We start from the raw sequence: 23,205 nt of genomic DNA, 5'->3' as shown, positions 1-23,205 counted from the left end.
AGGACTGAGTCAGGTTGTCTCAGCAGAGATCGCTTAGAATTGGCACGTTGTTGTGTGCCCCGAATGTGCCAATTGCAGTCCTTCCTTGGGCCGGATTTGTCGCTGAAGCGGACACCGGATAGCCACAAATATTTGGTTGATCGTGGTCGTTGATTCCGTTGCTGCCGCGGGTTCTCGAACACGAGGTGACGTCGTTCCCAGCGCGCCCCCCCGTTCCTGGCCTCTTTCCAGCCTTGGACTGGCCTGCCCGGTCAACCACCAATCACGCCTCCCGAAACTCCCCCATCATCCACACCACGCTCCCACGGCCTTGTTGTAGGTTCCGGAGAGGAAAAAACACATCATCTAAAGGCACAATACTACCTAGCCTACCTACCTACGTTATACACATACACATACCTACCTACCTTGCCTAGCCCCCGACGGCGGGCCTCCCGTGTTAAACCATGGCCTGGGATCACCTCTCCATCACCAAGCCACATCTGGTCTACATCATCTTGGGAGGCTTCACCTCCTTGTTCATGCTATGCTCGACCGTCATCAAAGAGCGTATGTACATCGGCGAAGCTACCGTGGCCACGCTCTGCGGTGTCATTTTCGGGCCCTATGCCGCCAACCTCATCGACCCGGAAACATGGGGCAGCGTCGACATTATCACCATCGAGTTCTCCCGCCTCGTCCTGGTTGTGCAGTGCTTCGCCGTTGGTGTCGAACTGCCCAAGTACTACATGGAGAAGCACTGGAAGTCGGTCGCGTTCCTGCTGGTGCCCGTGATGACCTTCGGCTGGCTGATCACCAGTTTGTTCATCTGGTGGCTCGTTGAGCCCCTGAACTGGCTCGAGAGCCTCGTGGTGGCTGCCTGTGTCACCGCCACCGATCCCGTCCTCGCCTCATCCGTCGTGGGAAAGGGCAAGTTTGCTAAGAGGGTCCCGAAACACTTGCGCGATCTGCTGTCGGCCGAGTCCGGTTGCAACGACGGCATGGCCTTCCCCTTTATCTACCTAGCCCTGTATCTCATCCATGACAAACAGAGCGCCAGGGATGTCTCGTTCCACTGGATAGTCTACACCATCCTGTACGAGTGCGTCTTCGGTGCCATCTATGGTTTCATCATCGGTTACCTCGCCCGCCACGGCATCAAGTACGCAGAGAAGCGCGACCTGATCGACAGGGAGAGCTTCTTGGTGTTTTACTTTGTGCTCGCCCTCTTTTGTGCTGGATCTGGCAGCATCCTCGGCGTCGACGATCTCCTCGTGGGCTTCGCTGCCGGCGTCGGCTTCTCAAACGACGGTTGGTTCACCCAGAAAACAGAGGAATCTCACGTTTCCAACGTCATCGACTTGTTGATCAACCTGGCCTACTTTGTCTACTTCGGTACCATTATCCCATGGAAGGCCTTCAACGACGCGGTCCTAGGTCTCCAAGCCTGGCGACTCGCCGTTCTCGCCATTTTCGTCATCCTCTTCCGCAGGATCCCGATCATGATGGCGCTGAAGCCGCTGATACCCGATATCAAAACCTGGCGTGAGGCCCTCTTCGCTGGTCATTTCGGTCCCATGGGCGTCGGCGCCATCTTCGTTGCAATGCTGGCGCGAGCAGAACTGGAATCGGAGAACCCGGTTCCTCTTTCGGAGCTGCCTGAGCCTGGCACCGAGCACTACACGCTGATTTCGCTTGTTTGGCCGATTACCGCCTTCATCGTCGTCGCATCCATCATCGTCCACGGGTCTTCGATTGCCGTCTTCACCCTGGGCAAGCACATCAACACGCTCACCATCACCATGTCATACACACAGGCCAACGAGGATGGCCAGCACTGGATGAATAGGCTTCCTCGTATTTCGTCACAGTCGCGGTCGCAGGCTAGGACCATGTCCGACACGGATGGTGACGAACTTAAGCTGCCCGAGTTCCCGCCAGGAACGCTGCCTCCTGTTGGCTTCCCTGGGAATTTCCTGCGTCGCGTTAAGGAGGACGATAACAGCAGGCATGGAAGCAGGTCATCCTCGCTGGCAGCGCGGCGACGAAAGAGCAAGTGGGACGACGGTATCGGTCCTGGAGGCCCCATCACCCAGTCGGCCATCTTCCCACAACGTCGCAGCCAATCCGGGCCTCTCTCACCAGGGCTCCAACGCGGCAGCACCGATCAGTCCCGTCTGGATGATATCTCACCGGCACCAAACGATGCTAGATCTCCTAGTCCCATGGAAGAGAAGAGCTGGGATCGACCATCGGCTGAGGCGTACGCAAGCCCGACCGAGGACCGCAGACAGCCCGTCGAGGTTTATGATGAAGGCGAGAACATCATCATTGAGAATCGTGACGGTGATGTTCTTTCGGTTCAGCCGGTAGGAGCGGGAGAGAAGGTTACCGATCGGGCCAAGGAGCTCGCGTCTGAACTCAAGTCGGAAGCCGGATCTACTGGCTGGACATACGAAACTCTGAAGAAAAGAATCATGAATTGGCGTGAGAGTGAGGTTGCGAAGAGGAAGGGCAAGGAGAAGACGGTTAAGGGCGAACCGGCCCGGGCCTTCCAATTTGGTAACACGGTATGTTTTGTCAAGGAGATCGGGCCCTGTTCCCGGGCGTTGCTAACCTGCTGGATAGATCATTGTCGAAAACGAGGACGGCGAAGTCCTCAAGAAATATGACCTACCGGCACAAAAGCCGCAGCCTGACTTGGTAAGCCAAGGTCTGAAATACATGGGCATGGGAGTCTTCGCCAAAGCAATGGAGAAACCAGGTGCGGAAGCGTCAACGCAAGCTACAGGGGGCCCGTCCGCTGCAGGCGAGCCCTCCACAACGAATAGACCACGCAAGAAGAGCGTAGTGGCGGCGGAAGAGGAAGAGGAGGACGACAGGCACATCCGGTTCACGATCGGCGGCGTTGGTCGGCGCATGACCAAGGAGGACTTCATCCACGAAATCCAGGGGCTGGACAAGTCCACCCGACGTGAGGTGGTGGACAAGTCGAGTGCCTCGCAGGGGCTCAAGGCGCTGGCCAAGCTCGACCCTCCACAGATAACCGTGTCCTCCGCCCAGTCCACCACCAGCAAGAAAGACCACGCCGCCGCCGCCGCCGCCTCCAACCCCGTCACCCAACAACCCGCACCCGCACCTAGCAACCGCCCCCCATCGAGCTCCTCGTCCCCGGACAACCGCGCATCATCGTCGGACGCGCCGAGCAGCGAGGTACCCGAGACAGAGGTGGAGCGTGGGAGACGCCGTGCCGCACTGAAGGGCAGCGGTGATGACAACGACAACGACGGCGAGGAGCAGGGCGAGACCGCCGCGGAACGGCGCCGTAGAGAGGCCGCCTTGGGAATGGCGCCGCACGCGGACGATGGCGAGGACAGCGACGACGACGATACCCCGCGTGTGCCGCCGTCCAGGTCGATCCGGTTCGCGGATGCTGTGGAGAGGGGGAGGCAGGCGTGAGTTGGGCGAGTGAATGAGTGAGTGAACGAGGGGGGTTTAAGCGATGTGGTTTCCTTGCATGGTATGATATGCATGGCATGTTTGGAGTTTTGGGGATAGAATTAGGTTGTTGTTTAATCATGACATGGTGTAGTGCAGTACAGTACAGTCAGTACATGGGGGACGGAACCGGGCGTGTTGTTTATTGGTAGCGAGGAATAGCAATCGTTGGGTAGATTTCGAGGGAAAATACATGTACATGGCTTGCTGATGACGAGAACTCGGCGTTTATATCGACGAATTCACATTAAACAACGGCTTCGAGTTTTGTCCGTCTTCTTTGCTTGGACGATACGACGTCAGGTCAGGCCATACCGCGATACTGCGAGACTGTGTGTAATATGGTATTGGTCCGCTTGCTCCTCAGGTCTCCACAATTGCTTCCGACCGCTTCCGGTTTAGCGGCTCCTCCCGAGCCGCCATCCTTATCCGCAAAAAAAAGACGACTTTGACCAGGGCAGGCGACTTTCGCGAATCTTCAAATCCTGATCTATCAACCACTTCGGCATCAACAACGAATCCACAACCACCACCACAAACACAACCACGCTCCCGCTTCGTTTTTGCGGAGCTGTCCACATAACACACCCAATACCCAGGTCTCAAACCACAACCGCACATCCATCACAATGGTGCAACTTGTAGAAGTCGAGGACGAGCACTTCCAGCAGCCGCAAGTTGGCCCGGAGGAGGACGAAGAAGATTTTACCGACACTGGTAAGCTACCACCACCCCGCCCATCGCCCAGCCCAAATCCCAACCACACACAATAACCCCCCCTCCTCTCTCTCCATCCCTTCTTCCCCCCAAGCAAACAACCCCCCCAACTCACAACCCAACCCAACCTAACCCCTCCCCCCGCCAACCCCCACAGACTCCGAAATCTCCACCGAATCCAACTACGACCCGTCCGAAGAAACCCTCGCCGACCGCCTGGCCGCGCTGCGCGACGTGGTGCCCGCCACCGCGCGCGGCTGGATGCACCAGCAGTACGAGACGACGACGTCGGCGGTCAAGACGGCGCTGGCCTTTGCGGGGCGCGCCGCCTGGACGGTGTCCGTCAGCGCCCTGCTCGTCGGCGTGCCCTTCGCGCTGGCCTACGGCGAGGACGAGAACTTTGCGGCCATGGAGCAGGAGCAGCGTATGCGCGAGCTGGGTGGGGAGGTGTTGGGGGGTGGGGGTGCGGATGGGGCGAAGGCGGGGATGACGGCGGAGGAGATTGGGGCCGCGTTGGGGGGTGGTGCGGGCGCGGGGAAGGCGGAGGCGAAGGCGGCGCTTTGAGTTGGGGGGACGCTTTGAGGTGGGGGAGGGGGGAAGAGAGTTTTAAGGGGAGGGGGCGGGGGGAAGGAGGTGAGGGGTGAAAACTAATCGCTCTCATCTACTTACCGACCTACTGCCGATTCACTACTTGACAGTCTATCTAGGCTTGGCTTCAAAATCATGGAGTCGCTGTTTGGACCGGAGAGGGAGAGCAACAAAGGTTTCTCACTGGGTTACTCGCCCATACCCGCTGGCTTCTCGCCACGAGATATCCCCTTTGGCCCCATTACCTTTCTCAGCCTATTTATGTACTATATTGTCAGCGTCCAGTTCCGGGGCGGAACACGGGGGCCAACTCGTCATGTCTTAATACTTGGGCATTGGCTTCGTTTTTCATATTGGAGGCCTGGGAAAAGCGGGTGCATTCTCGGATGGTGGATGGCACGGACGACAGATGTGTATATCACGATATGACTCTCATCTCTCAAGAATAAGAACGATTGGATCATTTCACTGATAGTTACCCATGCTTATTTCACCTAGTACACATATTTAACACCCGTCTTTACCATATAGCTAGCGAAGGAAGCGCGGAACGGTCCTAACATCCAACCAAATCACATCACCCAGGAAAACAACGCTCAGCACCACATCACATGTTGCTATCTATCTATCTATGTACAGCAAACGTACTGCCGCCAAGGACACTACTTTGTACAAGGTATGAACTAGACTGGCCGGCTCACCCCGGCCCCGCCGCCACCCCTTCCGTTTTTCTACTTTATCTACCGCCAACACAAGGGGGGAAAGACTCCCCCGTCTCCGCGCCTATCCTCAACCGAAATAGAAGAAGTCCAACAGAAGTAATGAAAGTGCTGAAAAGCCGTCACAGAGATGGTGGTATCATGGAAAGTAGAATGAGAAATCGGTCTGAAAAAGGGGACCGTTCTGTTGTCGAGCCTCTCTCGATGAGAAACAAGAGAAGAAAGATGCATGATCCAATGTCGGGAACATGGTGTGAAGATTTCGTATAAAGGGAATAAAGTTCGTAGATGGTAAAGGTCGGATTTGATGAGACAAGGGTCATCGACCCAGGAAGGAAATAGGTTGGTTGCCAGACCGCGAAGGGAAGCCATTGCTCGCCATATAGTAGTAACAAGCCCCGTGACGGACCTCGGGAAATGAGAAAAGGTGGTCAAAATCAGAAGTTCGAGTGGGTACGGTGAGCCTCCTCGAGAACTAAACGGCTCGTTAGCTTATACTCTTTCCACTTCAAGCAATACGGCAAACTCACTGTGCAGAATGCTCATCTGGCCCGCCCGGTCGACGCAGGCGATTTGCAGTCCGCTACCATCAACCAAATCCAGAACGACGCTGTTGGGCAGCTCCTGTAGTTCCACATCGGGCGCGTACGGAGCCTTGAAGTCGCTCATGTGGTACCGCTTGACCATGGCGCCGTGCCTGTCCTTACCGGACATGGCCGTAGGCATCATGGCCGTGCCCTGCACCGCGCTCAGGATCAGAAAGCCCTGGCTATCGAGGCAGATGCTACGGCGCTTCCACAAAAGGTTGTCCGGGAACTGGACATTGACATCACCCATAAACGCGACAATGCTAGGCGGGGATTGGGGCGCAGTGCCAACGGCCGTGCTGCCCCTGGAGGCAGCCTCAACCTCGGCAGCGTTTTCCTCGGCCACAGTGGGCGAGATGGACGGAGCGGTGTTCTTCCTGCCGGTCACAAGGGTGTTGGAGAGGCGGCGCATAAACCGGGAAGCACGGTTGCTCTTGGGGCTGGCTGCGCCGCTGGAACCGGACCTCTTCTCAAGTTTGGCCTCGGCATCTGACTCGGCGCTCAGGTCCGCAGTCCGGGGAGGAGGCAGCGACGTAACGGATAGATTCGGGTTATTCTGATCAATTGACGAGCGCCGGCTGCTCACGCTAAGACGACGAGCCAGGGAGCCGGCCTGATTGACTGATCGGGCACGAGAAGACGGTCGAGAAGCCGTAGGAGAGGCCAGACCCGTGGAGGTCCCGTTACCCATGTTATCCGTGGATGGCGACTTGGCGCCCATCATCGACTCTGTCTTGTCTTTGATGAAGTCCTTGACAACTGATAGAGACGACCGCCGTCGAGGGCGGCGGCCTTCGGTAGTTTCAGCTGTTGCGCTGTCCCTCTCGCCATCCCGGGACTGTTTTGATAGCCGCCGTTCCAGCAATGTCTGCTTGGCCTGATCTGCGATCTCGCGTTCCAAGGTGCGGTTAGACATGACGCTAGGAGGCCGAACAGGGCTCCGCGAGTCAGTGCGGTTCTGAACATCTACTAGCAACGGCGACTGCTTCAAGTCCAGATTGCCGTATTCCGTCGATGACCCCTTCGGTTCGGGGCCTTTTGGAAACCGCTGGTTCGGATCGCGGACAATGCGGGCCGTGACCTGGACGGACTCAGGCCTGCCTCTGGGAGGCATCCCTCCTTCAAACATGGACAGCCGATTCACCAATGATCCAGACCGGCCGCGTCCCATGTTCCGAGTGGCCTCAGGAGACGACGAATCCCTTGACGCCGGAGGGGAGGGCGATGCGCCCCTCGTCATCGAATTCGCTCGGTCGGCCACGGATGATGGCCGCGAGCCCTCGCGGATACTGGTTTTGCGCACAGCGAAGAAGGTCGATGCGGGACGCTCCTTGGGCGTCGTCACCGTCTCCACGCCGGGAGCATTGACGGAAAGCTTTTCCAGCGCCTTGATCCGCTGTGAAATGCTAGAACCGAGCTTGGCGTTCTTAGGTTTCGCGTCCGACGCAGAGGGCTTTTGTAGATATGCAGCACCAGACGATGCCGATCTGACCGGGCCAGACGGCACTTCACCGCCCAAATAGGAATTGCGGACAGGATTCGAAACCGTTCTCACGTACCGAGAGGTGTCGTCCGGACCACCACCAGGTCTCTTGGAAGGCTGGTCAAGGCCGAAGAAGGGAGAAATTGGGGACTTCGACACGGTGATCGGCGTTGCCTGCTGCACGGTTGCCGATTGCAACTCGTCCATGAAGCCGTCATTATCGAGGATGCTGATAACGGAGCGCCGCTTGTCGTTGTCCTGGGCATCCAGATTGGTCTGGATACGGTCTGGAAGCCTTCGCCGTTTGGAATCTCCATCTCCAGTCCCGACGACGTCATCCTTCTCCGGAACGGGGGGTGCCGACTCCCCAACACGCCACGAGTCTACATCTGAAGCCTGGGCGATAATCGAGGGGACATCCTGGTTCGCAGCCATTGTGGGAGACTTGGTCTCTTGCGTGGAGAATTTGGAAAGAGGAATGTGAATCTGCGGCAGCGGCGCGTTTCCTTCGCTAGCGGATTTAGCTTCCTCGGGTAAGTTGGAAGTTGGCACCGATGCTTCAGCTGTTTCAGTTGGCGTCACGTCGCTTGTGTCATTCTCGGGTACGCCAGGCTGAGCAGGCGCTTCGGATGCTTCGAGAGTCGGCAATGTCTCAGGAAGAGCATCGCTCGTGGGGGGGTTCACGACGGCGGGCTGCTCGACCTGTGGCTCGGGCGGTGTAGGAAGGTCCCCCTTGTCGGGTACAGTGATTGTCGCTTGAGACTCTCTATCGTGTTGCCTAGATTCCGCATCGCCAATGGGTTCCTCTGAGGCCGAGGCCACCGGTTTGTTGCCATCGCCGGCCACGTCTTGTTCTTCTTCGGGAATCGGCTGTTCATCTTTGGCAAGGATGGTTTCGTCCGTCGAGTCGGAAAGTGATGAGGCCTTCGTGGAATCGCCAATTTCCGAGGTCGCTGCGGGCGACGCAGGAACGGAATCCATGGTAGTATCTACAGATGCATGGTCCGTTCCGACATCAATTGCAGAGTCAGAATTGGTCGCAGGAGCTTCCTCTTTCTGCGCACCGCCCTCGGCCGGGGTCTCGTCCACCTGTGGCACTTTTTCTGCTATCGCGGTATCTGTCCTCTCGTCGTCCGGATGGCCCGGTGTGCTAGGAGCGGATGATATATCGGCGCTTGGAACGTCGAGTGTTGGCTGAAGGCTCATCAACTTCTTCTCCCTTAATTTCATAGCCTTCAGGAGCCGAGCTTTTTCCGGAGTGATGGTGTTCTTTTTGGTCGGCTGTGGGGCCGGAGCAGGCATGTCGATCTTGTGTGGAGGCATCGTGTCCACTGGCGCGTCGGTCGCGGCGCTATCGACCTGGGGTTGGTATCCGTTTTCGGAAGGCTTCGTGTCAGCCTCGGCTACTTCGATCAGCGACAAAGTATCTTCTGCCTGTTCTTGAGCTTCGTCGTCCTGGCTCTGGGAATGCGAGCGACCCTTTCTAGGGCCTTTGGACATGGACTTGAGGCCAGCTGGAACTGTTGCAACTCGGTGGGCTGAACCCCCAGCAGATGATCTTGGGCGGCCAGTAGGGTCTGCGGAAGGCCTTGGCCCAAGCTTAACGCGTGGCTTTGAGTATGGGTAAGTAGTAGAAGGGTAGAGATCGGTTCGTGACGATTGCGAGGACATGCGCCGTGAGCTCTCATCAAAGGATCTTGCTGGAGAAGAAGGCCGTGGCACACCCATAAATTGTGGGGGTTCAAGGTCGTTTGCGAACTGTGAAGCCCCGGGCAAGTTGGCAAGCTCCGCATCCAGTTTAATGGGGGGTCCAGATTGCGCCGAGGATGATTTTGGGCGGCCCTCCTCTTTGACGACCGACTGGCGCTTTCTTTCTCGCTCTTCCTCTTCCTCTTCTTCTGTAATTTCCATTAACCGCCTTCGACGCAGTGAACTAGTCGAGGAAGATGTCGAGCCAGATGCAGCATGGAGTGAGCAGGCAGCTGACAGCTTGGTATCCTTCAGCTCTTTCGCCTCGGTAATCGAAAAGGTAGTGTCATGGGGCGAGAAGCGGTCGCAGACCTCGTCGAAATGGACAGTAACCCGGGCTGCGAAGGGACTAAGTGAGCTTCTGTGTTCCAGGGAGGCAAGGGGTACCTGCCTAGGACATACCTTGGATTAACCTGGAGCAATTCTCAGGGAGATATTTGATAATGACATTTCGGCGCCTGTATCTGAGGAAGCCGTATAGTGGCGACTTGTCCTCATACTGCGCAATGTTGTTACGGATCTCGACAATGCCACCATTACCTCGACCTAACAGTTCGACTTCATCACGGCTGGCATACTTGAGCAAAAACCTATTTCACAACCATGGTCAGCACGCTGGCCCCGGGGTATTGGCACACAGTACGACAGGGAGCTGCCACTCTAGGGATGCTCCGAGTAGCCATGTTGCACAACGGGTATCAAAAGCAACAACAATGAAAGGGTAGGACATACCATCCTCCCGGTTCTGCAACCGCCGCTTCGTGTGCCGCCTTGACTCGCTCATCATCCAACCCATTCAGCGACATCTCGGGCTACCACCTTGGCCGCACCAATCCTGGCTCTTTGTTTGTCCACAACTGCACAGTCGATGATGATATTGTTCGGTGATCGGTCGGAACAGCACCGATCCCGGGGCAATCGGCAAGGCTGGACTTGCGTCTCTCTCAGCCGAGCCTACATGGAGTGATTGGCCCGTCGGAAGGCGTGGAAGCTGCGCGGCTGAGGCACGCCAGAAACATGGAACGGATTCGCAGAGGGTTGCAGCAGGTCGCAGGTCGGTGTTGAAGATCAGGCACTCCCGTCTTTGAAACAGTAGGTGGAGCTCCAGGCCGTGATCAAGTGTTGTTGATGTTGTCGGTCGTGAGTAGCGGCACGACAACGCACGACCAATGGCAGATAGCTAAGAAGTAGCACTGTTCAGGGAAAAAAAGAAGATAAAAAGTTGGTAAGGCAACTGACAAAGAAGAGAGCAAAACCCGAAGAAGAATAGGAAACAGTAGGGAATAATGAGTGTGGGTTGGGGTTGCTTTGGGCGTTCGAAACGAGGTCACAGCAGCAGAAAGCTGTCACGATCCTCTCGATGCACCGGCTCGCGAACCAGACGTTTGGAAAGGGGTTCGACGGAAAAAGTTGGGGGAATGAGGGGATGGTCGAAAGGAGGTGAAATGCAGCCGCGAATTGGCTGCTGCACTCCTCCATTTGCTCGGTGCGATATTTAGGTAGCGTGACAGGGGTGCATGCTGCCCAAGGCCCTGCCAGTTGCTGTTGCTTGCATCGGGTGGGTGGGGCCGTGGCCAGGAACAAGGGCAGGGGGGGCTCGCCATGTTGTGCAGATTGAAGAATATTTGCCATCAAAAACACTGAAATCTGAACCTGGCATTGCGTGTTGAATCATGCAAATTCAACTTTGCGTTATCCACTATGCATGTCATGCATTTCATCATCGATTCTCCTTGTTTCCAACATCTTGTCTCGGATTATTTTCCCTTTCCCTGCCTCATCCGACAAGTCTCTCCCACAGTGGAGCATGCAATTCCCCTTGTCGCGATCTAATCGCTTTGGGAAACTCCACACCTGCGAGCTTCGTTTCAGGCCTTCCAATGCTGGATGGGGCATGGGGGCACTGGGGGGTTCTCCACGAAGCCGGCAACTCCAGAGTCGAGGCAGTCATCAGCTTGTTGAAGCGGGAAAATTACAGATTATCAGTCGCTTTTTCTCGGAGATACATTGCCGAGTCGTCCGTTGTCATCCGAGAATAAAAATGATAACGAAATAAAATAAAATATAACCAGAAGACCAAATAAATGTGTCGAGGTCTCTTCTGATGTGGGTGTCCGTCAAGGGTACCGCTGCCACACTCACGTCTTTGGATGGGCCAAGTTTCATTGGTCCCGGGTGAAGCCAAGGGCCCAGCCAGACTGCTCCTACGGCTCGTGACAGACGGCTATCCTTGGTAAAGGCAGCATCACTCACGCACGCTTTGACTTGAAAGACGACCGTGCATCTCCGTCTCCAAATCGACAGATGCTGACTGGTCAGTCGTGTCTACGGTAGACACCCATGATTGAATATGGAGGGGGGTTGTGTGTGAGGTTAATGATGGTGTGTGGCCAGGGTCATAGAGAACTAAAGTCTCAAGACAGTCCTCACTCATCATCCAGCGGGAAACACAAGCCCAGGGTCGACATGGCAGTAAATATGTTAGCTACCTCCCCTTATCTAGACACCGCACCTGCTGCGTCTAGGGACCTTATAACAAGGCGAGCCGGCTACCTATCATTGATTTAAATGGTTATCAGTACATGTAACTTATGGTTATGCTGGTTTGACATGTAAAATTCAGAGCGGTTACATGACTCTGCAGGGACACACTTACAACCCACACACGTTGCCTCCGACTTTACTCGGAAACCCACTCAAAGCAAACATTAAGTCAAAAGACAAAAAGCCTTTCCAAAGTCACAATACCGCCATCCCAGCGCTGCATGCCTACACACCTAGCCTACAACTAACAAGCAAACCAAAACATTGGAATCCAGCTCCGGCTACGTGCTCCTGATTCTGGCAAACAGTTGTCATGCTGCAGAAAAAAAAAAGCGATGCCCGTGCTATCCTACTCCCCGCCCGCAATGGAAAACATGACGATAAAAGTTTGCCTCCCTGTTACCCAGCTGCTTGAAACATTGCTCCGCTAGAGCACTCTACCGTACAAATAGAGCGAACTTCTTCATATAAAAACCAAGCCCTCACCTGGTCCCAAACCACCTCGAGGGTCGCAGACGACGCAGGAACGCTGGTCTCCCCTAGGAACTCTTCGGCGCCGCGTCGTTGGTCGTGTCCGCCGGAGAGTCCACCTGCATATCCTCCAAAACGGGCACGGCCGCCTCGGGTGACTCTTCAATGGAGGCCGGTTCCTCCTCCACCGGGCCCTCAATCACCGTCGGGACAAAGCCTTTGTCTCCGTCTTCCGTCTGGGATGGGTCGTGCCCCTTTCCGCTGTTGCTCGCCGAGACACCCACCGGCTCGCCGCCAGCCTCGGCAATTTTGGCTTGCGTGGTCTTGAGAATCTTCTCCGCCTCGCTGACCTTGCCTGAGACGGTGGTAGCGTCGCCCTCGACGCCGATGGCCTTCTCCTTGTTGTTCTGGTTTTCGAGGAGACCTTGCTTGTCAAGCCGAACAATCATACAAGAGAGGTTGTCGGTGCTGAAGCGCGAGAGGGCATGGTCGACCAAAAGCTTGGCTGCCGCGGCCGGGTCCTGCACATTACGGACGAGATCGACTGCGTCTTGGTCCGAGCAAACGTCCCAAAGCTATTCCATCAGTTAGCACGTTGTTTAGTCCCCACGCAAGTTTTAAGAATCACTCACTCCATCGCAGGCAATAATGATGAACTCGTCCAAGTCCGGTTGGATTACGGTCTCGGTGGTATAGGGGTGCCCAGTGACGAGGTCTTTCATGTACGTATCGCCGAGCGCGCGAGTGACAGCAAGGACTCCGTTGACGCGGTTATTCAATATTAGCCCTCCGGCGTTCGTGATGCGTTTCCCCTCGTTCTCATCGCTACCCTTGTGGTCGTACGATAAGCGCAGGGCTTTCCCCTGACGGCACAGAATGATCCGAGCATCGCCAACGTTGGCAGTGTAGAGGACACGCTGCCTGAGGGCCGCACTCTTTAGCTTCGCATGAGTTGCCTCCGGAGCTGCGAGAGTGGACGACTCCTCAGACTTGGAAGCCTCCTCTGCTGCTTTGGCGAGAGCGGGCGCGATGGCCTGGGATCCGGTCGCGGACAGGGCACTCGGCACTCGGTCTTCCCAGCGAAGCACAGCAATGGCAGCCGTACAGCCGCTGTTTTTCAGGGGTAGTTTCTCCAACTGCGCGTCGACGGCGGTAAAAGTTTGGTCGAGGAGCTCCGGTATAGGAGCATTCGGGTGTTTCCGGATGACTTCTTCCAGTATTATATGCAGCTTCTTCCCGCACCAATCCGCCGCGAACGTGCCCGCGTGCCCGTCGAAGATGGCGAAATATCCGTTGTCGGTTTCTATCATGTCCTGTTCCGAGCCAGGCTCGTCGTCTCCTTCGCCGGCAACGACGGCGCTTTTGGCCTGGGCCTGAGCCTGGCCACCGCTCTCCGCCCCGAGCGCGGGCGCTGGGGTGTGGAGGAAGTTGTAGAGGAAGGCGTGGGTGTCTTCCATGGTTCGCCTACACTTCTTGTTCCTATCCTCCCAAACACCGACTCGGAAGGTAGATCGAGCGCCAGGAAGCGACTCGCCAGCGGCATTGTTGTGCTGGCCCTGGGGCACGGCAAGCGCCTGGTCCTGCTTGCCCAGCTTCTGCAGGGGAGTCTGGTTAGACGACTTTGAGTCAGCACCCAGATCGTTGTTGGCACGAGTCCCGACTTGAGTAAAAAGAGTGTTCTTGGCTTGGGCTATCAGGCTGCTGGCTTTGCCGCTCACCCCAGTGCTCCGCCGCTTCTTCTGCTCCGCCGAGTTGCCCGCACTCGGGGGGCTGCCATTTCCGCTGCGCTTCTCGCCGCTGGCGGCCTGATCCGAGGACTTGACCGGGGACGGGGAGGGACGGTCAGCGCCGCCGGGTTCCTTGTCCGGGGACGGCGACTTGCTATCGGCTCTCTCCTTCGGAGCGGCGGGCGACGGATCGGGGGCGGCGCTTGTTTCGGGCTTCTCAGTTTTCGAGCCTCCAGAGTTGGAGCCAAACATCCTATTCAGCAGACCTCCCTGAGAGGAGAGACTGCGGCGCTTGCTGCCTGCCAGGTTGGTGGATGGAAAAAGTGTTGGGAGAATTAGGAAATCGAGAGTCGGGAGAGCTACGCAAGGTGCTCGCGACGGATCGGATCGCCGAAGGGTAAGGTAATGATGTCGGACCGAAGCGCCAAAACCGGATGTTGGAACCTAAAGGGGCGGCCTAAGAAAGAGTGATGCTCAGGTGGTTCGGTTCGTCAACGACGATTATCGTAGAAGGTAAAACGCCCCGCTCGTCGCTATCCAATCCGTAGAGGCAGTTGCTGTGGGCGTTACCGCCGGGATAAGGATATTGTCTCGAGTCCGATCGGATGGCCCGTGTCGTTGGAGCGGTTGGTGGCTTGGGTGCGAGGGTGCCTGGTTTTGGATGAGGGGTCTGATGATGAGGTAGGATGATGTAATGCACAAGTTATGGGAACTCTGTGGAAGCGCGCACAAGCTAGACTACCTATGTATTCGCGACAAAGTGGTTTGTGTTTGGTAGGGGCAAAAGTATAATCTGTGGGATGGCTTGGATGGCCAGAAAATACTTAGAAATGGGAAGAAGCTACGAGTCCGCTCGGTAACCCGATGGCGCTGCGGTCCATGAATGGAAGTGAGCGCTTGGCCGAGACTGTCCAGTACCTGAGGGGCGGCGGCCCAGCTGCGTCAATCTGAGGCCTTCCGGGTTCTGTTGCGGCGCTGGGTCTAGGGCGGGCAGCGGGGCATTCCATGATACGACAGGGCTGTGCACACGCTCAGCAAGGTGGGGCAATGGATCCTCTCGTGCAGTCAACGGGGTCCGTTGACCCTGAATTTGGAACAAACAATGACATCAGCAGGGAGACGAGGGTGGATCTTTTCGTGAATTGATGCTGATGTGTTGCTCTGTTGGGGCCAGCAGAGCTGCCGAAGTCGAGCTGGCAAAGAGCCAAGCGCTCGGGTGTGAGAAACACAACCAGGAGCAGCTACCTCATGTAAGATAACACCCAATATCTGCTTTACTTTCCACGCAACTCAAAACAATGCATCTTGCATATCATGACTTGCCACCAAGCACTCCATAAGCCTCGAATATCTGCAGGCCAGTAGACGGCTGGAATCTACGGCGCCATCGTACTGGGCCAGAAAACAGGGCCCGGTGCGTGGAGCAGGTTCCATTCGGCTCTTATCCAACCCGGCCCGACAAGGTTATCAAGCCCACTTCGTCATTGATACCCAGAAGAACGGGCCGGGTACTAGCAGATCATCCTCCGTGAAACAAATCCGTCACGCCTTAACGCCCAGCATTCTCCCTATCCTCCTCCAACCGGGCATGGTCAAGATCTATCCCCCTATGTGGTGAAAAGTTCGCGTCGCACGGGACGGAGGGGCGCCTCATCCGGGCCCAGAGTCGGCCTCGGTAGGTTTCGAGGTCGGATATCTGGCTTGGTTCGTAGAGGGGCTCGTTTCCTGAGCCTTGTTCCCGAAGCCCGACATTTGTATGATAAATGGGTCGTGACGGCATAGCGTGTCGTTTGAAGAGTAGGGCCGCACTCAGCGTCGCAGGCTGTCAAGCCGTGCTTGGAGATCATCGTCGCCAGGATCAGCTCCGCCGCCTCCACCACCAACCGCTTGAGCAATCTTGGTTTCTGGCACAGTAGCCGATTGCAGCCCCGACGGGGTCTCGCCGAGCTAAACATTGATCGAGTAAGTAAACAAATCACATAAGGAGCTTCTGGTCCTGCGGGCACGCCTACCGATTGGCTCAGGTCAACACCGATTTCCTCCAAGACCTGTTCCACCACCTCATCGCCTTCTTCTTCGAGACCGACATCCATAGCGTCGTCCATTACATCGTCCATCATTTCCTGTCGTTGTTCCATGATGTCGTTCTCGCGCTCGAATTCCATAGCAATGCGCTGGAGGGAGGGAAGATTCATCGTGCGGTTCATGCTGCCGAGAGCCATTGTCGCCCCTTTCATTGCTTGCATCATTTGTTCGTTTGTGCGGTATGTCTGTAGAGCAATTGCATATTAGCCAACGGTGACAAGAGTCTCGAAATGTGGGGAGCACCAACCTGGAGGCGAAGGGACACTTTCTGGAGTTGACTTCTCATCCCATAGAACTTTTCAACATATCTAATTGCGGGTTGTCAAATGCCACTCAAGAAGTGCCGGCGAGAACATCACATACCTCCTAGTACGGACCAGATCTTTTGCTTGGACCTTGCATGCACCCATTTGACCCTTTTGCGCGCTCTGACGAATTTGGGTGACGAGTGCCTTTTCTTGCTTCTCAAGCTTGACACGCTGTTGATCCAACTCCCGTATGGCCTTGTCAAGAAGTCGCTGGTTCTTGCGCAGACGCTCTGCGGGCGTAATGCGCTTGCCAAAGGCCCATTCCAAGATCTGCGGGCGAGGTCAGCCTCAGCTTTCAGCCTTGTTGTCGGAATGAGAGAATGGGGATGCTGACATTCATGTTGAACGCTGGCGACCTTGTCTGTTTGTGGATGCGAAAACAGGCTCGGGCGGGTGCTGAAGAGGGCGAGATGATGAGAAATCGGTGCTTTGGAGAGAAATCGAGCGAGTTGCGAGGCCAAGACGGCGCTTCGTCAGGAACGAACACCTTGGGAGGTGGCCAAGCCAGCGCGCATCCAACAAGGCAACGACCTGGAAGCCAGCCAGTGCACGCGGCGCCAAGCAACAGGGATAAGGCTAGCAGCCCCGCGATCTTCAATCCCCGCCTAGCTACAACACACTTTTATAACGATTCCCTTGGGTTCGCAAAGCGTGAGCCTAACGGTTTGCATGAGATCACTGCGGGTCTGTCGGAACCCATCCCTGCTCAGCAGAAAGTGGCTCACTTTTTGGTTTGTTCGACCCGAATGTTCAAAAGTTCATCCGAAACCGTGTGCTAGGCGAACGAGAAAAGCCCGACTGCACCCGGCCTCGAGATTCCGATTATGACCTACGCCTAATACCCGACTCTTCATCAACTTCATTTGAACCGCCCTGCTAAGCTCACCATCCGCAATGAGCCAGGAGTATTTTTCGCCCAAGGGCAAGGGCAAGGGTAAGGCGGCCCGGAGACGACGTAACGGCGGCGACGACGATGGCGAATTCGAAAATACGTCGAGCTCGAGCCGCCCGGACGCTCCTGTTTCCCCGACGGCGCCAGCTGTTCCGGGTTACATGACTGTCGGCAACGGTTCGTCACCACAATATGCCGCCCATCTCCAGGCAATGCTCGAGCAAGATTCGGGCTACGGCGGTAGCATCGTCGGCGACGAAATAAGCCCCTCCATGTCCGGGCCCAGCGCCTCCTCGACTTGGGATTCCACCATCGATGCAGACAGGCCGATGCATCCCCATTCTTCCTCGAACAATACCACTGCCAATCATCGCAGCCAGGCGAGCGCTGTTCACCAACTCTGGTACAACCAGCACCGAGCAACCCTCGGCCGGGCCATCAGCACCGTCGTAGAGCTTTTGAAGGAGTTGCAGGACAAGAATACAGTATGGCCCGCCCACTACCCGTCAGTGCAACGCGTTGCGCTTGACACACCTTCAAACTCGACCTCGAGACCTGGCATCCACCAGACCTTTTCGACCGCTGGAGACCTCGCCACCGCACCATCCTTCGCTGCGCCAGCCCCTATGCTCCGGCGAGCCATGACCTCACTCGAAGACGCCGCAGCCGAATCGAGCAGAACCGCTGAAAATAGGTCCGCCATCGAGCCGCGGCTCGTCAGCCCTCAAATCGCCCAAGAATTTTCAGTGCTGAAGCTGGACTTGAAGCTTGGCGCACTGAACCAGGCCGAGTTGGTTCACTCGCTGGAGAAGAGCTCAATCGCTTCGCTCCTAGACGGCAAGATACAGTCGAGCATCAAACATCTCCAGTCCCTCCGGGAGCGCATAGAGGATACGTCGAGCAAGGTACTAGTGACGGGCGACCTCAATGCGGGGAAGTCGACCTTCTGCAACGCATTATTGCGGCGGAAAATCCTCCCTGAGGACCAGCAGCCCTGCACAAGCATTTTCTGCGAGGTGCTTGATGCAAGAGAGAACTGCGGTATCGAGGAGGTTCACGCCGTTCATAGAAACACCATCTACGACCGGCACGACGAAACAACCTACGACGTCTTCTCTCTTCAGCAACTGGACAAGATTGTCGTGGACAACGAGATGTATATGCAATGCAAGGTCTATGTGAAGGATGCCCGGACCATCGACGAGTCTCTGCTCAACAACGGTGTTGTGGACATTGCACTCATCGACGCCCCAGGTCTCAACATGGACACCACCAAGACCACAGCCATCTTTGCACGACAGGAGGAGATTGACGTCGTTGTGTTCGTTGTCTCTGCCACCAACCACTTCACCCAGACCTCGACCGAGTTCATCCGGGCCGCCGCTGCCGAAAAGGCATATCTCTTTGTCGTCGTGAACGGCTACGATACGATCCGGGATAAGGAGCGGTGCCAGAAACTGATCCTCAACCAGATCAGGACTCTGAGCCCTGACACGTTCAAGGAATCCGCCGAACTAGTGCACTTCGTATCAAGCACGGCCATTCCCGTCGCACGCGCCCCTCCCGGCGGTCCCGGCTGCCCCGGCGGCGGCGGTTCCGGGAGTGCCAGTGGCGGCGGCGGGTTTGACGATCCCGGGGATGACGACCCAAAAGGAAAGGGCAAGGACAAGGAGATGGAGCGGGACTTCTCCGCTCTGGAGCAATCCCTGCGCAGGTTCGTCCTGGAGAAACGTGCACGCTCCAAGTTGGCCCCGGCAAAAACGTACCTGATGAACATTTTGAACGACGTGAATGTGTTGGCTACCGTCAACTCAGAAGTCGCCCAGTCCGAGTTCGATCGGGTAAACAAGGAGCTGCAGGAACTCGAGCCCCAACTTGAATCAAGCAGGCGGGCGAGGACGGAGATCAGTGAGAAGATTGACCAGACCATCGAGAAGACCTGCAAGGACGTGTACGACCACTCCCGCTCCACCATCAACTCGGCCATCGCTCAAGCAGGAGAGGGGAACCTCGGGATCCCCTACCCCGGTGTTTTTAGCGCATTCCAATATGCCGACGACCTCAAAGAGGCCATGCTTTCCCAGATCGCAGCCTCGGTTGTGCAGTGCGAGGAGCAAGCCCGAACCAAAACCGTCTCGGGCGTCAATCTGATCAAGCAGCTTGGCCTCCGTCACCTGGGCAATGAGTACGAAAACCTCAACTTCAAATCAGACGTCATGTTCCAACATAAGAAGCATGCTCTAGCGCGCCAGGTGGACATTGCCACGGAATTCTGGGACTTTGTCGACTGGTCCACGCTCCTGCAGAAGGAGGAAAAGGCCGGCATGGCGTTGACTGTCGCTGGCGTGGTGGGCACTGGTGTGGTCAGTGGATACGGCCAGATGAACATCGCTCTCCGCGTTGCCCAGGTGCTAGGGAGTGACAATTTACGCCGGCTGATTATCCCCGGTGTAGTCGCAGCAGGTAAGCGATCCATCCCCACATTCCCACGACTCCGTTCTCCATACTAACCGGCCATTAAAGCAACGGGGCTGGCTTTCTACGTCCTCAGCCAGATTCCTCACTCACTCCCGCACCGGCTGAACGCCAAGATCTCAGCCCAGCTTGCGGCGCTGGACTACGTCCACTCCAACAGCCACCGCATCTCCGGCACCGTACGCAAGGTCCTCCTCATCCCCGCCAACTCTCTGCGGGTCGGCCTCCAGCGCTCGGTTGAGCAGCTCGACACCCGCCGCGATGAGACGGTCAAGGTGCGCAAGGAAAGCAGCGACGCCCTTAGATACTTTGGCAACCTCGTCCAGAGAAGCGCCCACCAGCGCCGCCAGGTCGAGACGGTGGACCTGGATGCGCATCCGCCTGGCGCTCAGGGCGGCTTCTAGGGCGAGTTCTCGATACATGTTAGGTCTGGCGTTGAGGGTTTTCTAGGCTAGGAAAAACACATGGCAGTGGACCAATTGATTGATGTCGTCGGAAAGGGGGCAGGGCCCTGGCGTGGTAACGATTGCTTTATTGATTCCCCTGGCTCAGGAGGTTGGGGAAAGGTTGAGCATCACATATATAACAACCTACGAGACTCCACTCGTTTTTTTTATTGTCAGTACCTACATAGCATGACGTTTTATGATTGAGCGAGCGTATAGCATTGGGATTGTGAGGCTTAGATTACATATTGATTGATGAATGAAGAACTTTCTCCTTGTTGACTGATGACTTTGGCCTGCTTCGCATTATCTTTATGGTTTCTTTCGTTTTCTCACTTTTTCTTCCCCTTCTTGCCTGTCTTCTAATTTCGTCCATCCCCCTTGCGTGGCGCCTCAATCTCACACTAACGAGCTTCAGGTCAGGTGAGTGACATCATGGAATCGTCCGACGTTAGAAGCTGACCTCAGTTGACGTCCATATTTGCAAACCGCCGTTCCTCTCCTACTCCACCCAGAGAATATCCCTCAGTCTCTTCTTCTCCTCTTCTCCTCCAAAGATAATATCCACCCCCCTTCTCACCAACGCACAAATCTGGGTCCTGTCAAGCCCGAAGTGCTGGGCCACGAGGGCATACTCGTTGGACAGGGGGCTTTCGAAGACCCCTACATCGTCCGTCTGCAAAGAGCAGCTGTCAGTAATGGCCCGATGCTCGAGTCAGAATACGGCTCAGGTGGGCAGAGCTCAAACTTACGCTCAGTGTCACTACCGTCTCCTGTATCCTCCACCACTCCCCGAAGTGGCTTTCCCTCGTTAGCATGCCCCTGTAACGAAACCTAGGCAGGAGGCATGAGGCATAAATGTGAACTCACTGGCCCTCAAACCCACCACACACCATCCCAGCATGCACGTTACAGCTGAGACACAGCTCCAGCCCGATCCCAGGCCTCTCCATAATCCCCCGCCTCACGCGGTCACTGACACAAATCACATGCCCAATCCTATCCGGCCGCCACCCCAACAGCATGTCCAACTCGGCGTCACTCGCGGAGCACTCGGCCTCGGCAAAGTGCAGCGTCATGCCCAGCCCCGGCACGCGCCTCGCCTCCTCAAAGATGGGCGACAGCGCCGGGTCGAGGGGCGTCGCCGGGTCCCCGCACAGGTCTATCCCCACGACGCCCCGGCCCAGGAACTGTTTGGCTAGAGCCAGGACCCGCGCCGCTTGCGCAGGGGCGTGGCGCCGGTCGATCTACGCAGTTAGTTGCACGTAACTAACGTTGACATCGGTCCCCCTCCCAGCTCTTCCTTCCCCTCAAACTCTAAGCCTACACCCCCCTCCCCCGAATGTAATGCGCAAGGATAAAGGGGTAAGTAGTGTAGTGTAGCAAAGCAAAGCAAAAAAGAAAAGACGCACCGAAAGAATCAGTTTCGTCCTCAACCCCGCCCCGTTCTCAGACCGGGGTGGCTCGCGCTCATACTCGGCGATGGCGTCGAGGATCGTCTGCACGTAACCGGCTTCGGTCAGCCCCGCGGCGGGCATGGCGCGCGGGGTGGTGCGCAGCTCGAGGTAGACGACGCCGTCGGCGGCAAAGTCGCGCAGCACGGCGAGGGTGGTGTAGCGCAGGGTGGCGGCGTCGTTGACGAGGTTGTAGATGTAGGAGGAGAAGAGGGGGAAGAAGCTGATGGAGAGGGGGTTGGGAGGGCTTAGGTTAGTGTGCTTGTGTTTGTTTTGTATTTGTTTTGTTCTTTTTTTTTTCACTTCTTTTGGTTCAGGGGGTGGTGGTGTATCGGGTTGGGAGGGTCCTACGTCTTGAGGTCATAGTCGTGCTTGTCTGGGGGCATCTCAATCAGGGGGTCTTGCAGGTCTGTTTCGCCCGCGGTTTTCTTGGTGAGCCAGACCTCGTGGAGGCATTGTCGGCTGATGCTGCCGCTGAGGTGGGCATGGAGCTGTGAGTTGGGGATGCGGGTGTCAGTCGGGGAAGGGGAGTTTGGTATGGGGTATAGTGTTGCGTTGCTACAGCGGCCCGAGACATAGCTACCTAGGTACATACATACCTCGATCTTGGGGAGTGCCGCGTAGTCAAGCACTGCAGTATTGGTGTTGGCCATTATGGATACCGTAGGTAGATCCTGTCTTCTCTTGTCGTTGCTCCTGAATCATCTACACAGTATCTGTCTTAGGTCTGGAATCCACGCCCCGACACAGTATGCACTAGTCCTCCTACGGCGGTGGGATGCCGGACGCTGCCGGAAGTGGGTGCGATGCGCTTTTGATGGGCCACTACTCCGTCAGGGCGACCTGTTGTGCATCCCCGAACCCAGCACCGCCAATCGGGCTGCCAACTCGGTTATCTGGGGCGAGGACTTTGTCTCAGACGATTACGAAATACCTTTGATGATGAGCATGGATAGGAGGTTGAACAAAAGCTTGAGCGACAATCGAGCAATCGAGACCATAATCCAATCCATGTGTCTACCAAGGCACATCCATACCTACCTAGGTAGCATGAACTTATCACTCGCCACGGGCACCTAATGATGGAGGCGAATTATTGACATCTGACGCTTCCATGAAACACAACGTCGTACAAAACCGGGACAGCAGAGAGTTGCGCCGTATGCCGCCGGCACCGTCTTCGTCGGTCGACCAGCGAGTCGGTCGATGGCAGTAGTTAGTGGTAGTTAGTGCCGTGAGACCCGGGTCGAGGGTGGAACGGAGGCCAATTTCACCGACAAGGTCGGCCCCGGCCTGCTTCGCCGTGTGCGCCGCAGCGCTGCAGCTGGGGAAGGAAAGGTGCCGGCCGAGGCCCAAGCGTTGCTGAGCTGCTGAGCAAGCCACCTGGTCCCGGACTTTTTGCCATCGCCTGGGGTTCTTTTGCTTCTTCTCTTACCAATCCCCTTCCACCGATAAAGCCCCCCCAAGAGGACAGCTTAACGGT

At 56.4% G+C, this 23,205-nt stretch overlaps 8 protein-coding genes across 8 annotated transcripts; 4 read left to right on the top strand and 4 right to left on the bottom strand.

Moving 5' to 3' along the window:
• Positions 1-91: 91 nt before the first annotated feature.
• F5144DRAFT_176395 (alkali metal cation/H+ antiporter Nha1 C terminus-domain-containing protein) lies at positions 92-3,563 on the top strand. The gene is made up of 2 exons (XM_066782676.1): positions 92-2,549; positions 2,608-3,563. The coding sequence occupies exons 1-2, from the start codon at positions 447-449 to the stop codon at positions 3,436-3,438; spliced, it is 2,934 nt and encodes a 977-aa protein (XP_066644641.1). The 5' UTR covers positions 92-446; the 3' UTR covers positions 3,439-3,563.
• A 307-nt stretch (positions 3,564-3,870) lies between these two features.
• Positions 3,871-4,758, top strand: F5144DRAFT_529885 (mitochondrial import receptor subunit Tom22-domain-containing protein; the record flags this gene model as incomplete). Its single annotated transcript, XM_066786908.1, has 2 exons — positions 3,871-4,194; positions 4,352-4,758. The coding sequence occupies exons 1-2, from the start codon at positions 4,107-4,109 to the stop codon at positions 4,756-4,758; spliced, it is 495 nt and encodes a 164-aa protein (XP_066644640.1). The 5' UTR covers positions 3,871-4,106.
• Positions 4,759-5,854: 1,096 nt separating this feature from the next.
• Positions 5,855-10,321, bottom strand: F5144DRAFT_176346 (uncharacterized protein). The gene is made up of 4 exons (XM_066782675.1): positions 10,053-10,321; positions 9,723-9,910; positions 6,032-9,658; positions 5,855-5,976 (listed from the first exon to the last, which is right to left on the bottom strand). Exons 1-4 carry the CDS (start codon positions 10,124-10,126, stop codon positions 5,939-5,941), a joined length of 3,927 nt encoding a protein of 1,308 aa, XP_066644639.1. The 5' UTR covers positions 10,127-10,321; the 3' UTR covers positions 5,855-5,938.
• Positions 10,322-12,145: 1,824 nt separating this feature from the next.
• Positions 12,146-14,570, bottom strand: F5144DRAFT_176204 (phosphatase 2C-like domain-containing protein). The gene is made up of 2 exons (XM_066782674.1): positions 12,968-14,570; positions 12,146-12,910 (listed from the first exon to the last, which is right to left on the bottom strand). The coding sequence occupies exons 1-2, from the start codon at positions 14,312-14,314 to the stop codon at positions 12,404-12,406; spliced, it is 1,854 nt and encodes a 617-aa protein (XP_066644638.1). The 5' UTR covers positions 14,315-14,570; the 3' UTR covers positions 12,146-12,403.
• A 1,301-nt stretch (positions 14,571-15,871) lies between these two features.
• Positions 15,872-16,795, bottom strand: F5144DRAFT_601101 (Snf7-domain-containing protein; the record flags this gene model as incomplete). Its single annotated transcript, XM_066791126.1, has 5 exons — positions 15,872-16,009; positions 16,075-16,332; positions 16,395-16,455; positions 16,511-16,725; positions 16,790-16,795. 5 exons carry the CDS (start codon positions 16,793-16,795, stop codon positions 15,872-15,874), a joined length of 678 nt encoding a protein of 225 aa, XP_066644637.1.
• Positions 16,796-17,141: 346 nt separating this feature from the next.
• F5144DRAFT_529874 (uncharacterized protein) lies at positions 17,142-20,538 on the top strand. The gene is made up of 2 exons (XM_066786907.1): positions 17,142-19,810; positions 19,871-20,538. The coding sequence occupies exons 1-2, from the start codon at positions 17,350-17,352 to the stop codon at positions 20,224-20,226; spliced, it is 2,817 nt and encodes a 938-aa protein (XP_066644636.1). The 5' UTR covers positions 17,142-17,349; the 3' UTR covers positions 20,227-20,538.
• F5144DRAFT_176093 (uncharacterized protein) lies at positions 20,482-22,578 on the bottom strand. The gene is made up of 7 exons (XM_066782672.1): positions 22,322-22,578; positions 22,074-22,213; positions 21,681-21,945; positions 21,139-21,515; positions 21,021-21,069; positions 20,732-20,944; positions 20,482-20,680 (listed from the first exon to the last, which is right to left on the bottom strand). Exons 1-6 carry the CDS (start codon positions 22,373-22,375, stop codon positions 20,771-20,773), a joined length of 1,059 nt encoding a protein of 352 aa, XP_066644635.1. The 5' UTR covers positions 22,376-22,578; the 3' UTR covers positions 20,482-20,680; positions 20,732-20,770.
• Positions 22,092-22,875, top strand: F5144DRAFT_176135 (uncharacterized protein). Its single transcript, XM_066782673.1, has one exon. It carries the CDS (start codon positions 22,377-22,379, stop codon positions 22,800-22,802), a length of 426 nt encoding a protein of 141 aa, XP_066644634.1. The 5' UTR covers positions 22,092-22,376; the 3' UTR covers positions 22,803-22,875.
• The last annotated feature ends 330 nt before the right edge of the window (positions 22,876-23,205 follow it).

Source organism: Chaetomium tenue (genome assembly GCF_020726465.1).
Source record: "Chaetomium tenue strain MPI-SDFR-AT-0079 chromosome Unknown F5144scaffold_3, whole genome shotgun sequence".
NCBI classification, from domain to species: Eukaryota; Fungi; Ascomycota; class Sordariomycetes; order Sordariales; family Chaetomiaceae; genus Chaetomium; species Chaetomium tenue.
The sequence above is the reverse complement of the archived record's forward strand: the minus strand, read 5'-3'. Positions and strand labels throughout refer to the sequence as shown.